Genomic DNA, 17,078 nt, shown 5'->3' with positions numbered 1-17,078 from the left:
ACAAAGTACATAGATCGCCATCCAGCATGCATCTATGCCTAAAAAGTCCACCTTCAGGTTATCATCCGAACCCCCTCCAGTATTAAGTTGCTAACAACAGACAATTGCATTAAGTATTGCGCGTAATGTAATCAGTAACTACATCCTTGAACATAGCACTAATGTTTTATCCCTAGTGGCAACAACACATCCACAACCTTAGAACTTTCTGTCACTGTCCCAGATATCAATGGAGGCATGAACCCACTATCGAGCATAAATACTCCCTCTTGAAGTTACAAGCATCTACTTGGCCAGAGCATCTACTAGTAACGGAGAGCATGCAAGATCATAAACAACACATAGACATAACTTTGATAATCAACATAACAAGTATTCTCTATTCATCGGATCCCAACAAACGCAACATATAGAATTACAGATAGATGATCTTGATCATGTTAGGCAGCTCACAAGATCCGACAATGAAGCACAATGGGGAGAAGACAACCATCTAGCTACTGCTATGGACCCATAGTCCAGGGGTAGACTACTCACACATCACTCCGGAGGCGACCATGGCGGCGTAGAGTCCTCCGGAAGATGAATCCCCTCTCCGGCAGGGTGCCGGAGGCGATCTCCTGGATCCCCCGAGATGGGATCGGCGGCGGCGTCGTCTCTGGAAGGTTTTCCGTATCGTGGCTCTCGGTACTGGGGGTTTCGCGACGGAGGCTTTAAGTAGGCGGAAGGGCAGGTCAGGAGGCGGCACGAGGGGCCCACACCACAGGGCCGCGCGGCCAAGGGAGGGGCCGCGCCGCCCTAGGGTGTGGCCACCTCGTGGCCCCACTTCGTCTCCTCTTCGGACTTCTGGAAGCTTCGTGGCAAAATAGGACCCTGGGCGTTGATTTCGTCCAATTCCGAGAATATTTCGTTACTAGGATTTCTGAAACCAAAAACAGCAGAAAACAAAGAACGGCACTTCGGCGTCTTGTTAATAGGTTAGTTCCAGAAAATGCACGAATATGACATAAAGTGTGCATAAAACATGTAGATAACATCAATAATGTGGCATGGAACATAAGAAATTATCGATACGTCGGAGACGTATCACGAATCTATAATTAAATAGGTTAAACTAGGGTTTTGCCCAGTACTACAGATCAAGGTTCAAAAAAATCCAACTACGGGGTTCGAACAACCCCATTTCTAATCAAAGAATTTTTTCGACGTCATCCAAATGGCCTCAAACTATAGCATGGGCGGATCCAGACTATAGCCAAGGGGGGCAGCCGCCCCCACTCAATTTTCTGAAACCTTGTACTTAGAAATATGTTAAGCTAAAGGCTGGTTTGCCCGCACTTAGAAATGATATTTGCATCACTTATCATATGTTTTCCCATTTGAATCTTGTCAAATCCTAGATTTGACCAAGATAATTTAAACAAGTTTAAAACATGAAAATGAAAAGGGAAGCTTGTATCCTTCTTAGTCACTCTAAAATGAAGTTTGGGGAGGTTTTTGAAATTTCCATGCTTGAAACCAAAAACCACTTCTCTTCATGCTTGACTTCATAAGACAAAGTTTAGGGTTAGGGGGTAGATACATGATTTTTCTGGTTTGAATATGTCTAGACCTTATTTATCAACTTAATTGAATGCCTACTATATATATATAACATAAGAAGACCTTTTTTTGGAATTTTTATACCCATTTGAATCTTGGTCAAATCCTAGGTTTCACCAAGATTTGAATAAGTTTAAAACATGAATATGAAAAAGTAAGCATGCATGTATGCTTCTTAATTAATCACTTCGAAATGAAGCTCTTGGGAGGGTTTTTGAAATTTCCATGTTTGAAACCAAAAACCACGTACTTCTCTTCATGCTTGACTTCATAAGACAGAGTTTGGGGTTAGGGGTAGCTTGATACATGATTTTTCTCGTTTGAATATTGATACGTCCAATTTGCATCACTATTTTATATCATAATTTGCTGTTATTCATTGATATATTTCATATTGGGACACAATACTTATGTTATTTCATCTATTTTGCATGTTTCATCATTATTGGAGGATCAAGCACCGGAGCCAGGATTCTGCTGGAAAAAGCACCGTCAGAACGCAATATTTCGGAAGATCAACTGTGGAAGGAAATTATACCAAAAATCCTATTTTTCAAGATGACGAAGGAAGCCAGAAGGAGGAGCCAGCTGGACCCAGGGTGGGCCCACACCATAGGGCGGCGCGGCCCATGGCCTGGCCGCGCCACCATGTGGTGTGGGGGCCCCACAGCCCCTTTCGCCTCCTTTTCTTCGCGAAATCCTTCGTCCCGAAAACCTAAGCCACAGAGGGTACCTCGCGAAGAGTTACAGCCGCCTCTGCGGGGCGGAGAACACCAGAGAGAAAAGAGCTCTCCGGCGGGCAGGAATCCGCCGGGGAAATTCCCTCCGGGAGGGGGAAATCGACGCCATCGTCACCGTCATCGAGGTGGACATCATCTCCATCACCATCATCATCATCTCCACCATCATCACCGCCGTCTCCACCGTTGGACACCGTCACCGCCGTAGCAATTTGGGTTTGATCTTGATTGTTTGATAGGGGAAACTCTCCCGGTATCGATCTCTACTTGTTGTTGATGCTATTGAGTGAAACCATTGAACCAAGTTTATGTTCAGATTGTTATTCATCATCATATCACCTCTGATCATGTTCCATATGATGTCTCGTGAGTAGTTCGTTTAGTTCTTGAGGACATGGGTGAAGTCTAAATGTTAGTAGTGAACTATGGTTGAGTAATATTCAATGCTATGATATTTAAGTTGTGGTGTTATTCTTCTAGTGGTGTCATGTGAACGTCGACTACATGACACTTCACCATTTATGGGCCTAGGGGAATGCATCTTGTATTCGTTTGCCAATTGCGGGGTTGCCGGAGTGACAGAAACCTAAACCCCCGTTGGTATATCGATGCAGGAGGGATAGCAGGATCTCAGAGTTTAAGGCTGTGGTTAGATTTATTCTTAATTACTTTCTTGTAGTTGCGGATGCTTGCAAGGGGTATAATCACAAGTATGTATTAGTCCTAGGAAGGGCGGTACATTAGCATAGGTTCACCCACACAACACTTATCATAACAATGAAGATTATTTAGCCGTATGTAGCGAAAGCACTAGACTAAAATCCCGTGTGTCCTCGAGAACGTTTGATCATTATAAGTAAACAAACCGGCTTGTCCTTTGTGCTAAAAAGGATTGGGCCACTCGCTGCAATTGTTACTCTCGCACTTTACTTACTCGTACTTTATTCAACTGTTACATCAAAACCCCCTGAATACTTGTCTGTGAGCATTTACAGTGAATCCTTCATCGAAACTGCTTGTCAACACCTTCTGCTCCTTGTTGGGATCGACATTCTTACTTATCGAAAATACTACGATACACCCCCTATACTTGTGGGTCATCAAGACTATTTTCTGGCGCCGTTGCCGGGGAGTGAAGCGCTATTGGTAAGTGGAATTGGTAAGGAAAACCTTTACTGTTTGTGCTGATTTTATTTCTGCCTGCTGCTATAAGTCATTATGGAGAGATCTTCTCTTCAATTTCTATTTGGGAAATCTACTACTACTGCAACGGTAGTGGATGAGGCGCCAGGTGAGGAAGTGATACCATATAAAATACCTATGAAAATTATTGAACGTGTTATGGATAACCGCTATGAAGGGGATGGAACTGTCCACCCTGGAGATCATTTATTGTTCTTACATGAATTATGCGGTTTATTCAAGTGTGCAGGTATTGCTATGGATGAAGTGAGGAAGAAACTATTCTCTTTATCGCTGTCTGGTAAAGCGGCGCATTGGTATATAAATTACTGGATAATGGGGATTCTCTTGAATGGAATGATATTGTGCCCCGGTTTTATTCTAAGTTCTATCCTCCAAGTGAAATTCACAAGGATCGGAATCGCATATATAATTTTTGGCCTCATGATGGAGAGAATATTGCCCAAGCTTGGGGGAGATTGAAGTCTTTAATGCTCAAATGCCCCATTCATGAGCTTCCTGGTAATGTTATTATTGATAATTTCTATGCAAGACTTTCTTTTCAAGACAAGACCTTGCTGGATACTTCTTGTTCTGGATCATTTACACGCAATAAAGAAGAGTTTAAAAGGGACCTTCTTGATCGGATCCAAGAAAATACTGAAGGTTGGGAGAACGACAAGGATAGAGAATCATGTATAATTTATGATTATAAATGCATTGAAACTTTTATGGATACTGATAAATTTCGTAATATGAGTGCTACATAAGCAGAAGAAAGAAACACGGCTGTTTTGATATGTGCTAGTTCCTGGTATACAGAAAGACATAGCATCTGATTGAAAAAACAGTTCTGCAATGTTATTACAACTAACACAGCGAGAGGCATCGGTGCACGCTTACTTACAACCTCAACCCCAAGTTGCTAAAATCGGGCTAGAGAGCTCAACAACATGCCCTCCACCTACCTATCTACCTACATACATACACACGGTCAGGCACGGAGGTTCAAGCCGTTACATCGATCTACCCTTGTTTTTTCTCTTCCTGTGTAAGAACAGCTAAAATCTTGTCATGTGAAGAATTAGTTCATGCCTCTCTAAGCTAGGTCTCTCCTTTTACTGTTGGTTGAGACTGAGAGAGATGTCGGTCGGCGTAATGGAGGAGTCTCCTCAGCCTCAGGACCATGTCGCAGTGGAAGGGCAGGGCGCTGCGCCGTTCCGCATACACCGGGCTCACCGTCATCCACGAAAGCGCGTGGAGCTCAGCAGCTACAGATTCCAGCACATTATGCATATCCGTCTCATAATCACGGGCTGACATCTCATGAGCCATGTTCCTCGCCTGCTTGCTGCCTCTGCTCATCTTGTCTTGAACGGTGGCGCTGCTGCCTCCATAATAGTCCACGATGCTGACAGAGAGAACAGAGTGTCTGTCCTCTTTGGTGAGTTGCGCAGAGTTCTTTCTAACTGGTGGGACGGCTTTGGAGACGACGTAACCCATTGCCAAGGGAGTCGCTGTCCCTTGGCTGTGCAATAGGTGGGCGAGTGGTGGGGACTCTGATGTGAGGCACATTGGAAGCTGTAACGTCGCAGGAGAAAGGTATCGCATGCTTGGTGACGGAACCAGAAGATACGATGCAGACATTGACCCGATGGACTTGACTGGGGAGAACCCTTCCAAGTAACTAGAAGGCTGATTGCTGCTTTGAATTCCATCACCTGTAAGGGATGGGAAAAGGACAACATTAGTGCGTATGATTTTGATGCTCGACTATCGATTTCCTTACAAGCAAGATCCTCTTTACTTGATTGGTACACTTAGGACAGTCCAGATTTTAAGGAAACAACTGTATGATGTATGTAACAGGCGTTTCTAGTCCCGGGCTCAGCTGAGCTCTTTTTCATGAACCGTACAGGTTGTGACACGTGCACTGGCTTGTGTCAGGAACAGGAGGACAGGGGTGGTTTAACAGTTATGTACGCGTACTGTATGAGAGGGTACGGAGGTACACGGATAGACGGAGGACACGATAACCGTCTGGTAGCCGTCCATGTGGTACAGGTACAGATATTACATGTGCCAGCGGCACAAGACAACCTAGTTTTAGTTGAGGGGTGTATCAGGACGGCATCTCCTCATCTCAAAAAAAAAAAGGACGGCATCTCCCCGTCCCGGAGGCAGTTCTTGTCTGTGCTGAGCGGCGGCAGAGTTGATTTGGAGGTTAAGCAGAGGAGGAGGCTAGGGAGATGGATTTCCCACCACATCCAGTTGCGGGGTATGTGATCCAGTACCTGTACCTTCATTTTTTTGTTGCATATGGCTGTATAGCCATTGATGCGCAGCCGTTGTTCAGGGTGCCGGTGTACGAAGGTGCCGGGGAGAACTTTGAGCCGCTCGAGGAAGTGAAGCACACAGACGGCGAGGGGTTAGCTGTGGTGGCGGAGGTAGTAGCAGCAGCAGAGTCGGCTCTAGGAATGCAAAAAGGGGACGTGGAGATTGAAGAAGATGGAGTAAAGACAGGCGATTCAGGCGACATCGGGAAGGAAGAATCAACTTTGTCGGTAGTGCGACCAGATCCAAGAGCTCCAGGCTGGAACAAGAGGTGAGTTTTGTGGTAGGCACATTTGTGGATTTCTGTTTGCCCGATGTAGGCGGAAATGCTAAAATCTGGACATTTGGGGGCAACTTGGATGGGATCCTATTTTACATATGTTCTGTTAGATCGATTTGTTGTAACAAGACAATACATGTTTATTTATTCTAGAAAAATCGACAACAAACATTTGTCCTATGTATGCAACCTCTGAAAATCTCAGCTTCAAATTCGACGTACAATTAGAGAACTTAAAAAGACAAATCTTAGGTTTGAATTTATATGAATGAATTGTGTGAGTAGATCGTACGATCTCACCTAATGAAGTGATCCTAAACAAGTCTACCCCTTGGCATTTGGTGGGAAGAGTGTAGTTACATGGAATGCATGAAGATAACATAGAACTGTTATTAATTTGCTTTGCAGGCTGAGAGTGGGCAAAGCACCAGCTGAGAGGGATCCTTGTCCAGGAAGAATTGGTGCACTCGAAAAGTCAGTTAGGGACTTTGCTGAGAACCCATCGGAGAATGTCATAAAAATTGAACTTGGTTTCAGTTTTGACTCTCTGAACGAAGCATATGATTACTACAATCTTTATTCGTGGGAGAATGGATTTGGGATTAGATACGGGAAGAGCAGGCTGAATGTCGAGAGGAACAAGTGTATGCAAGAGATAGTCTGCGGCTGCTCGGTGAGAATAAACAATTCTGAGTTCTGTCTTTTGCTTTGTTCTGTGTTGACAACAGTTTCGGTGTTGTGAGGACCCATGCTAATTGCAAGGTCATGTCTTTTTTTTCCAGGGGAAGCCTGAGAAGGACAATTCAAGGTCATGCAGGTGCGAGTGCCCCGCCTTGATACGGCTGCTGCGGACTAGCGACAACGGTTGGTACATCGCAGAGCACAGGGTATCACACAACCACTCCTTGTCTTTAACTTGCGGAGAGCGAGTGCATTGGCCATCACACAAGCATATAGATATGTACACGAAAAACCTAGTGAAACAACTTAGAGATAACAACATAGACATAGGCAAGGTGTATGCTATAGTTGGTAGCTTCTTTGGGAGTATGGAGAATGTCCCCTTCACGAAGAAGACCCTGAAAAATTTGTGTGGCAAGATTAGCCGTGATAATGCTGATGCCGACGTGCACAAAACGATGCAAGTTTTCTCAGAGATGGGGAAGAAGGATCCTGACTTCACATTTAGAGTACAAACAGACGGTGAGGGGCGCATCAAGAACCTAATGTGGGCAACTGGCAGTGGGCGGACACAGTACAAATTCTTTGGAGATGTCCTGACCTTCGACACGACCTATAAGACAAATCTGTATGACATGCCATTCGGTTTGTTTGTCGGAGTGAACAATCACTTCCAGAGTATTATTCTAGCGGGGGTTATGCTTAGGGATGAGCAGACAGAGAGCTTCGAGTGGGTATTCACAGAGTTTATAGCCATGATGGGAGGGAGTGCTCCGCAAACAATACTGACAGGTTGTATACTATTCCGTTTTTAATAAGAGCTATGTGAAAATGATTTTCTGCTTGAAATAATCAAGCCAAATAATTAATTTGTATATGTTGTTGAAATCCAAAATTGCAGATCAGTGTAGAGCCATGGAGGTAGCTATAAGTAATGTAATGCCGCGCACAACACACAGGTGGTGTAAGTGGCATGTCCTGAAGAAGGCGAAGGAGTCTCTCGGGTCGCTTTACACTAAGAGAAGCGAATTTAGGGCAGAGTTCCACAAGGTGATAAACCACATGATAACTGTGGACGAGTTCGAATCTGCTTGGCAGATGTTGATTGACAAATATAGCCTTCGTAGCCACACATACATGACTCAGCTGTATGAGATACGTGAGAAATGGGCTAGCCCTTATTTCAGAGGGGTTTTTTGTGCAAAGATGACAAGTACACAGCGTAGCGAAAGTGCAAACCACATGCTCAAGACATACGTCCCGCCTTCATGCCCGATGCACATGTTTGTGAGGCATTACTTGAGGATGCAATTTGACAGGGATTCAGCGGAGTGTGCTGAGGAGAAGAGGACACGTGTCGTGAGTGCACATAGATCTGACTCTATTTATATCATATGTGATTCGATTTAGAAGTATATGTTGTGATAGCGATTTTATCTCGCCCAGTCTGGCCCTAACAAGTTCTTTTTTTTGGCAGGCACGACCTTTGCTTAGGGTTAATCGGGCATTCGAAAGGCATGCGAGCCAGGTGTACACAAGGGCAATGTTTGAGAAGTTTGGAGATATCCTGTATGAGGCAGGGTACTATGAGGTTGAAGTTGAGGAGATTGGTAAGGTATATTTTGCAACAAATATTCAGGCTGAAAAAAGAGAGCTGTGGAGCAGAGTGCAATTTAAAGTTACGGTGGGCGATAATAGGGAAGAATTTGAGTGTGAGTGCGGCCAGTTCGAACACATGGGGATGCTCTGTTGCCATATCCTTAAGGTCGTGGGAGGGTTTTCCTTGATGGCTTTGCATTGCTGTATAGTCGTAGGTTCTACAATTTTTTGTATGGAGAGTGACCAAATTTTTTGTATGCAGATTATGGATCACTTGGATGTTAAGAAAATTCCTGCTCGGCACATAGTGAAAAGATGGACGAGGGATGCAAGAGACGTACTGCCAGATCATCTAGCACACTACCAGCGCGACCAATTGGCAAAGGGCACATTCACATTCAGGCACTCACAGCTGTACATGCAGGCATTGCAGCTTGTCAGGATGGGTGACACAAGTGTTGAAGCTTATGAGAAGCTGACTAGCCTGTTTAGTGATAATATTGTGACAATGCAGCCATACACCGAGAAGCCTGACGGTCTAGGGCTGGAGGAACAACAGAAGGAAAAGGAAAAAAGAGCTGCAACAGTGACAGTTCAAAAGGATAAATGGATTACAAGGTCAGAAAATGATATTGATGCGTTGAAGGCACCAGGCAAGAAGAGACCAGCCGGGAGACCAAGCAACAGCAGGGACAGGGCACCGTATGAGGGCACAAGCAAACGCACTAGGTTTTGCACGATTTGCCGGAGGCCGGGGCACAGGAGCACTACATGCCCTGATCGAGGTGATTTGCCGAAGAAGCCCCGCAAGGTCGGGCGGTGCACAATTTGCGGTGTCGAAGGTCACAGGAAGGACACCTGCTTGAAACGTCGAAAGCTGGACGAGTGCTAATGTCTTCAGATTAGTTAGGTGTGAGAAAGGTTTTTTTCCCTAGAGCATGTTGTTCTAAACATTTATAGGAAGGGAAAGAAATTGCTGTAGTATTTGCATAGATTTAGAGCTATTGTGATGAGTGTTGGCATAGATTGTAAATTGCGGGAATTCAGTATCAGTGCCACACGTCTCGTGGTACAGAACAACGATTTCACGTTCTGTTCCGCTAAGGAATTCAGTACCAGTGCCACACGTCTGACGGTATACGAAATAAATGGACGCGCATTGGTGGGCCATGGAACAGCAGACGATCGAATAAACAAATCGAATACGACCGGATGTACGTGAGAGTACCATCAATCTCAAAGCAAGTGGACGGAACAGAAAAAGAGCTCATCTGAGCCCGCGATCAGAAACACATTTCCGTCTACAATGTCAGTCTTCATTTAATGTGGTACTCTATGAAAATGTAAAGAATCAGTTTGCCACTTCCATCATATACAGATACATCATCGGAAATGTGTTTCTGATCGCGGGCTCAGATGAGCTCTTTTTCTGTTCCGTCCACTTGCTTTGAGATTGATGGTACTCTCACGTACATCCGGTCGTATTCGATTTGTTTATTCGATCGTCTGCTGTTCCATGGCCCACCAATGCGCGTCCATTTATTTCGTATACCGTCAGACGTGTGGCACTGGTACTGAATTCCTTAGCATATGTATTGTCTTGTTATTCGATTTTTCTAGAATAAATAAGCATGTATTGTCTTGTTACAACAAATCGATCTAACAGAACATATGTAAAATAGGATCCCATCCAAGTTGCCCCCAAATGTCCAGATTTTAGCATTTCCGCCTACATCGGGCAAACAGAAATCCACAAATGTGCCTACCACAAAACTCACCTCTTGTTCCAGCCTGGAGCTCTTGGATCTGGTCGCACTACCGACAAAGTTGATTCTTCCTTCCCGCTGTCGCCTGAATCGCCTGTCTTTACTCCATCTTCTTCAATCTCCACGTCCCCTTTTTGCATCCCTAGAGCCGACTCTGCTGCTGCTACTACCTCCGCCACCACAGCTAACCCCTCGCCGTCTGTGTGCTTCACTTCCTCGAGCGGCTCAAAGTTCTCCCCGGCACCTTCGTACACCGGCACCCTGAACAACGGCTGCGCATCAATGGCTATACAGCCATAGGCAACAAAAAAATGAAGGTACAGGTACTGGATCACATACCCCGCAACTGGATGTAGTGGGAAATCCATCTCCCTAGCCTCCTCCTCTGCTTAACCTCCAAATCAACTCTGCCGCCGCTCAGCACAGACAAGAACTGCCTCCGGGACGGGGAGATGCCGTCCTTTTTTTTTTTTTGAGATGAGGAGATGCCGTCCTGATACACCCCTCAACTAAAACTAGGTTGTCTTGTGCCGCTGGCACATGTAATATCTGTACCTGTACCACATGGACGGCTACCAGACGGTTATCGTGTCCTCCGTCTATCCGTGTACCTCCGTACCCTCTCGTACAGTACGCGTACATAACTGTTACAACCACCCCTGTCCTCCTGTTCCTGACACAAGCCAGTGCACGTGTCACAACCTGTACGGTTCATAAAAAAGAGCTCAGCTGAGCCCGGGACTAGAAACGCCTGTTACCATTGTAGATGCATATATAATAATAACAATATTATATGATGAAGATTGTATTTACCAGGAGCAGGTCTGGCCAACAGATCCGCTTGGCAGGCAAGATGCAATGAATTATCTTCGGAAACTGCAACTAAACTGATGCTACGAACCAAGTGCAACGACCCCCTTGAATTATCCATTCCAGTTTGCTCCACTAGGATCTGTTTTTTGCTGCCTGGTTGCCCTTTCGTGAAGCTAGATTTTGAATGAGGGTTGTACAACGTATTTGGTGAGGAAGGCATGTTTCTGTCCTGGATTAAGCCTATATCTTGTTGCTGGAGTGTTGGTCCATTAGAATTCGATGGAATGCCATCAGGTATAGATCGCCGTAGATGAACAGGCCACTTTTCTACCTCATTGCCACCGAAAGAGTATATTGCTTTTTGCCACTCTGCATAAACAGAGTACATAAATTACAAAAACATAAAACAAAACACATTATGCTCCATCAGACAAAAAGTAAGTCAATGACAGGTGATTAGTACCCTGGATTTCAAGTTCGAGGAAACCTCCAATACGGGTTATTGTTACATCTCTTGGTCTCGTATTGCTTGCCTCTGGTGAAGACGACATTATTTGACAAGCTTGCTGCAGAATTTGAATGAAAAGGCTTTGGAGAACTTTAGTGTTTTGGCGGCTACTAATACCACCAAAAGGAAATATTAAGCTGTCTAATAACTCTCCTCTAGAATCTGTCCAGATGCATACTAACCATCGCCAGTCCTCGGTCCAGCCATAACAGCAATGAAGACTTGTAGCACCGTCATTCTCAGACCCTTCAAGTAGCGGGCTAGCTCCACTATCAGTGCCACCTGAAATGGAGCTGTAAACCCTGCTGCTACTTGCATCAACTCCAGACCTTGAAGATTCCATATCGTTACAATCAACAGACCCAGGCTCTGCCAGAATGAAAAGCGGCTCAAAGGCATACTTCCTGTCATCCTGAGCACATAAATCTGGGATTTTGCTTGGCCGCCACTGGTCACGGCGCTGGTGGCAGCGGCCATGGCCGGGAAGCCGGAGCGGTAGATGCCGTCGTCCGCAGTTCCCGTCCCCCGCGCTCATCTCGCTGAGGCATCAGCCGGTGCACGGAATCCGCGCGGCCGGTGGGGAGGCGACGGCGCCGTCGAGGAAGCCCTGCTGCCTGGGATCCATGGCGGTGCGGGGCTCCTCCGATGGCCCCGGGCGCTGCTGCTGCACGAGGGAGGCTGGGCTGCATCGTGCGGCGGTGCGTGTGGTCGGGGCTGCGGCGGCGCGTGACCGAGAAAGACGAGTGAGCAGTCGTGGTCTGGTGGAGAAGATGGGAAGAAGATAAGCCTAGTTTCAGAGGGCGGTGGGACGTGGGGAAAGGCCATCCACACGATCGGTTTGATCGGACGGAACCGCATCAGGAGCTTGCCAACGCGAGGGGGATTGGATCATTTTCCTTCTAGTATAATTTACTCATCCTAAAAAAATGTTGCTAGATAGAATTGGATAGCCAAACCCGGTATGTTCACACTTCTAAAATCAACATACAAAATCCAACCGTACCAATTTGTAGAGTACTTCCAACAGTGCAAGCTCTAGAATTTTGAATTAATTTAAAAGTTTGGCACGTCTAATGTATTGAAGTATTTATGAGGCTGTTAATTGGATTAGTGATGGTAAGGACCGAGCATCAAAACTATTCCATTGCCTCCGGCTAAAACACTGAGCCCTCTCATCACCTGAACAGAATGAGAACCCCCTTCTCCTATTAGCGATTGGCCTTTTAGTGTTTGCCGGCTGATCTTGCAAACTAGGGTGCTTTCCAACAGATCCTCAAATTTGGTTGTATGAGAACCATGAGAAGCACCGTACTATGTTGGAATAATGTTGTCTCACTTAAAGAATATTATAGTGCGAAAGAAAAAAGATTGAAGAAAACTTTTTAATGCGGAATGGGTAAATTAAACGGACAGAGATCGGGTGCCTTGACGTTCACAAGGCACAGCTTGCCTTGTGGCCTCTCATCCACCGTCCATACAGATCCAACGGCAGAAAATAGATCAAGACTAAATCAACCAGGTTGACTACCAAACCCAGCTTCACAGGGACGTCCGCTTCGCTACTTCATCCTCACGCGCGCGACGCAACTCCTATCACTGCGCCGACCGCGCAGCCTGCTCTCCGTCGCCGCGCCGACCGCTGTGCATCTCCGTCGCCGTGCCTGCGCCGCCGGAAGGCCCGAGGAGCCAGTCCAGTTGCTCCTCCATGGTGAACTCCGGCGCCCACCTCCGCCGCTCCGCCCGTTCCTATGGCCCTCCGACGTCTTCCTCTGCCTCCCACCAACGACGGCCCATTGGATAGCACAATATTGTATCCTGTCAATATCTCCCATTGCACAATATTTGCAAATGCACAACACTAACAATTGGATAGCACATTGTATCCTGTCAAATTGCACAGCACATGAACGCAATCAGCAACAGATTAAATTCACAACACATCATTCAATTGCATAAGACATCACAGAAAATCAATAATAGCTACATGGCTACCTACAGGAGTCAATCGGCAACATGAGCAAATGTGTGCTGGCGGCGTCTACCGGCAAGAGGATTCGACGGCTGTAGAGGACTTCGCCGGAGCAGGGCACAGGGCGTCGTCGGCGTTGGGGCGGGGCGGGGCGCAGGAGCCAGGAGCCCGTCGTAGTGGGCGCAGAGTGCCCCGCCGGCACCGTATTGTCCGGCTCCAGCCGCCCGAGATCTCTCCCCTCCCTCTCCCACGGCGGCGCGGCAGAGCTCTGTACAGGAAGCCCGCGCGATTTTTCCCCTTCCCGCGACGAGGACGAAGCTCGGTCAGGTGGTGACTCGTCCGGTCAACTGGTTGATTTACTCTTGATCTAGTTGCTGCCGTTGGATCTGTATGAATGGTGGATGAGAGGCCACAAGGAAAGCTGTGCCTTGTGAACGTCAAGGCACCTGATCTCTGTCCAAATTAAACTTCACACATCTTAAAAAATTTCCCTTCATAATAAAACTATTTAACCACTTCGTTGTCCATGCCCGTGCGAGTGTGCGGGTCATACTTCCTAGTCGTTTATAAGAAATAATACAACACTAGAAGACAAATCAATGGCCGCCGAGCCTAAAACACTCATATTGTCTATTTCTCCCGATTGATCAAATCATGCTTATACATGACACGATTGTTTAAACTTTGTCATGTGATGCTATTGTTTTGTCAGTTATCACGGCGAACAAGTAAATAAACACCCATGGCCAGCTAGTCTCCGATGTACACACTGCTAGTTCCTTCAGGTGGGACTATAAATAAGTATGGCCCTTCTTTCACATATCTCAAAGCGCACACACCTAGTGACCCAGACACAAAAAAAAAAGGCAGCATTTTGTTCTACACTCCTCTCAGAGCCAAAAAAAAAATACTAGCAATGATTAATACGAGGAGCTATGCTATATCCTTCCTATTTGTCTCTCATTTTATCTTTGTCATGGCCAGTTTTTCCATTTCATCTGCGATTTACACAAAAATAACCCTTTTCTGGAAGAAAAGGACAGACTGACCCTCCGGCGAAACTATTTCACCCATCTAACCCTTTTGTGTAGCGCCCCGCGCATCGGCGCCACACCGCACTGTGTGGCGCCCGTGCCTGCGGCGTCACTCGCCCATCTGACGTGGCGCGGTCAACACTGATGTGTGCTCCGCTCTGACGTGGCAGGATGTGTGGCGTCGCTCCCATCGGCACCACAGATCCACTTATAATTGCCCAAACCATACTGTAAGACAATTCGCCTGGGACTTAGCCGTTTTGGCGAGCCTGTTTGTGTGGCGCCGATGCCAGCGGCGCCACACAAACAAGGTCGCCAAAACGGCTAAGGACTAAGCGTTCGGAGCCCCCTGGATGTTTTCGACATATAAGTTGCAATGTGTGGCGCCCATGGTGTCGGCGCTACACTGTGAAGTGTGGCGCCCATGGCGTCAGCGCCACACTGTGAAGTGTGGCGCCCATGTCATTGGCGCCACACACTGACTTTTGCTAAACTATGAAAATTCCTACCTTATTTCAACAGTTTTCAATACAACAATAGCAATTTCAATAGCAATTTCATACACACATCATACACATAGCACACATCATAGCTCACATCGTAGCACATAGATTCAAACAACACGTAGCAATGACGACATGGTTCGAAATGACATAGAGTTCACAACAAGTAGCAATGAAGATAGAGTTCACAACACGTAGCAAATCCATCTATCCTCGACGTCCCCTCCTCACAGGCTACTTCCGGATTGCCATCATTTTCGTCTGCTGCCGTTGCTCTTGTTGCTGTTGCATCTCCTGCTCCTCCTCCTCCTCCTCTGAAGATGATGGCTCATCTTTCCTCATCCTCCTCAAATCAGATCTCCGCGCCGGCTCCTCATCGAACTCAACCACAACCTTCTTTCCTCGGTTGACATAATCGTCCGGAGTGTAACGGTTTGGAGCCTTGCCCCTTGGCTTCAACTGGTACGCAGACCATGTGGTTTGCTTCTTGCATCGGCTAATGCTTTGACTCCGAATGGTGTCGTCAGGAATCTTCATAAACATGAACAAATGAGATGGAAAAAGTTGAAATTACTATGCACATGTTTGAGGATAACAAAATAGTCCAAACCTTCGCCTCTTCAGAAGAGGATGACGCAATTTCGCCTTCGCGGCAACCTAGCAAGTTGGCTAACCGCCGCATCTTCCATCCAGTGTTCTGCGTAATAGAATTCATGGTTACAAAGCCACCCGAACATAATAGCTTACATTAAAATTTGGTGATCATACCTCAATGAAATGTCGCATCGGCTCTATGGCTCTTTGATGTCTACGCCCCCTCCTTTTCCTGTAGACAGTGTTGGGCCTCCAAGAGCAGAGGTTTGTAGAACAGCAGCAAGTTTTCCCTTAAGTGGATCACCCAAGGTTTATCGAACTCAGGGAGGAAGAGGTCAAAGATATCCCTCTCATGCAACCCTGCAACCACAAAGCAAGAAGTCTCTTGTGTCCCCAACACACCTAATAGGTGCACTAGTTCGGCGAAGAGATAGTGAAATACAGGTGGTATGAATATATATGAGCAGTAGCAACGGTACCAGAAAAGTGCTTTGCCCAGACAAGTAAACAAGCGGTAGTAACGCAGCGAGTAACGCAAAGAAACAAGAAACAAGCGGCGATAGCGATATTTAGGAACAAGGCCTAGGGATTACACTTTCACTAGTGGACACTCTCAACATTGATCGCATAATAAATAACTCTTTCTTATATGTGCTACATACACTCTTTTGTTGGATGATGAACACATTGCGTAGGATTACACGAACCCTCAATGCCGGAGTTAACAAGCTCCACAATTCAATGTTCATATTTAAATAACCTTAGAGCATAATAGATCATTGCAAAATAAACCAAGAACTAACATAGTGCACACACTGTCCACATTACACTATGAAGGAGGAATAGATCACATCAATACTATCATAATGATAATTAACTCCACAATCTACAAGAGATCATGATCATAGCCTACGACAAGAACCACATGGTGCACACACTAGTCACCTTTACACCATGCAGGAGGAATAGATTACTTTAATAACATCACATGAGTAGCACACAACTAGTAGCGATACAAAGCTCATATGAATCTCAATCATGTAAAGCAGCTCATGAGATCATTGTATTGAAGTACATAGGAGAGAGATTAACCACATAGCTACCGGTACAGCCCCGAGCCTCGATGGAGAACTACTCCCTCCTCATGGGAGCAGCAGCGGTGATGAAGATGGCGGTGGAGATGGCAGCGGTGTCGATGGAGAAGCCTTCCGAGGGCACTTCCCCGTCCCGGCGGCGTGCCGAAACAGAGACTCCTGTCCCCCAGATCTTGGCCTCGCGATGGCGGCGGCTCTGGAAGGTTTCTGTGGGTTTCGTCGATCGTGATAGGGTTTTCGCGATGGAGGTTTTAAATAGGTGGAAGGGCAGCCTCGGAGGGGGCCTGGGGCCACCACACCATAGGGCGGCGCGGCCCCCCTCTGGCCGCGCCAGGGTGTGGTGTGGGGCCCCCAGGGCTTCCCTCTGGCGGCTCTCGGG

The 17,078-nt window shown here is 46.4% G+C and overlaps 2 protein-coding genes across 5 annotated transcripts; one reads left to right on the top strand and one right to left on the bottom strand.

Annotated features, from left to right (window-relative positions):
- Window positions 1–4,300: 4,300 nt before the first annotated feature.
- LOC127302888 (mediator of RNA polymerase II transcription subunit 13-like) lies at window positions 4,301–12,304 on the bottom strand. Its single transcript, XM_051333600.2, has 3 exons — window positions 11,461–12,304; window positions 10,998–11,366; window positions 4,301–5,245 (listed from the first exon to the last, which is right to left on the bottom strand). Exons 1-3 carry the CDS (start codon window positions 12,038–12,040, stop codon window positions 4,629–4,631), a joined length of 1,566 nt encoding a protein of 521 aa, XP_051189560.1. The 5' UTR covers window positions 12,041–12,304; the 3' UTR covers window positions 4,301–4,628.
- On the top strand, window positions 5,288–9,588 carry LOC127302887 (protein FAR1-RELATED SEQUENCE 5-like). Of its 4 annotated transcripts, none has more exons than XM_071820501.1 (7): window positions 5,288–5,802; window positions 5,881–6,129; window positions 6,547–6,811; window positions 6,921–7,611; window positions 7,721–8,178; window positions 8,297–8,429; window positions 8,681–8,848. In XM_071820501.1, exons 1-7 carry the CDS (start codon window positions 5,774–5,776, stop codon window positions 8,701–8,703), a joined length of 1,848 nt encoding a protein of 615 aa, XP_071676602.1. In that variant the 5' UTR covers window positions 5,288–5,773; the 3' UTR covers window positions 8,704–8,848. The 4 variants fall into 4 exon arrangements, with proteins under 4 accessions (XP_071676602.1, XP_051189559.1, XP_051189558.1 ...); XM_051333599.2 differs by having other exon boundaries at window positions 5,511–5,802; window positions 8,297–8,434; window positions 8,681–9,588; XM_051333598.2 differs by having other exon boundaries at window positions 5,514–5,802; window positions 8,297–8,584; window positions 8,681–9,588.
- Window positions 12,305–17,078: the final 4,774 nt, after the last annotated feature.

Source organism: Lolium perenne, chromosome 5 (genome assembly GCF_019359855.2).
Source record: "Lolium perenne isolate Kyuss_39 chromosome 5, Kyuss_2.0, whole genome shotgun sequence".
In the NCBI taxonomy this organism is placed as follows: Eukaryota; Viridiplantae; Streptophyta; class Magnoliopsida; order Poales; family Poaceae; genus Lolium; species Lolium perenne.
Note: the sequence above shows the minus strand (reverse complement) of the source record. Positions and strands in the feature narration are given on the sequence as shown.

What these genes read in the sequence shown, in the direction of transcription:
- LOC127302887 (XM_051333598.2), top strand. Translation starts at nt 5,774, where the DNA reads ATGGATTTCCCACCACATCCAGTTGCGGG. An exon ending in CCACCACATCCAGTTGCGGG is followed by an intron (nt 5,803 to 5,880) that starts GTATGTGATCCA and finishes GCCGTTGTTCAG; the next exon opens with GGTGCCGGTGTACGAAGGTG. An exon ending in AGGAGAAGAGGACACGTGTC is followed by an intron (nt 8,179 to 8,296) that starts GTGAGTGCACAT and finishes TTTTTTTGGCAG; the next exon opens with GCACGACCTTTGCTTAGGGT.
- LOC127302888 (XM_051333600.2), bottom strand. Translation starts at nt 12,040, where the DNA reads ATGAGCGCGGGGGACGGGAACTGCGGACGACGGCATCTACCGCTCCGG. An exon ending in CCTCGAACTTGAAATCCAGG is followed by an intron (nt 11,367 to 11,460) that starts GTACTAATCACC and finishes CTGTTTATGCAG; the next exon opens with AGTGGCAAAAAGCAATATAC. An exon ending in GTTGGCCAGACCTGCTCCTG is followed by an intron (nt 5,246 to 10,997) that starts GTAAATACAATC and finishes CATCCCTTACAG; the next exon opens with GTGATGGAATTCAAAGCAGC.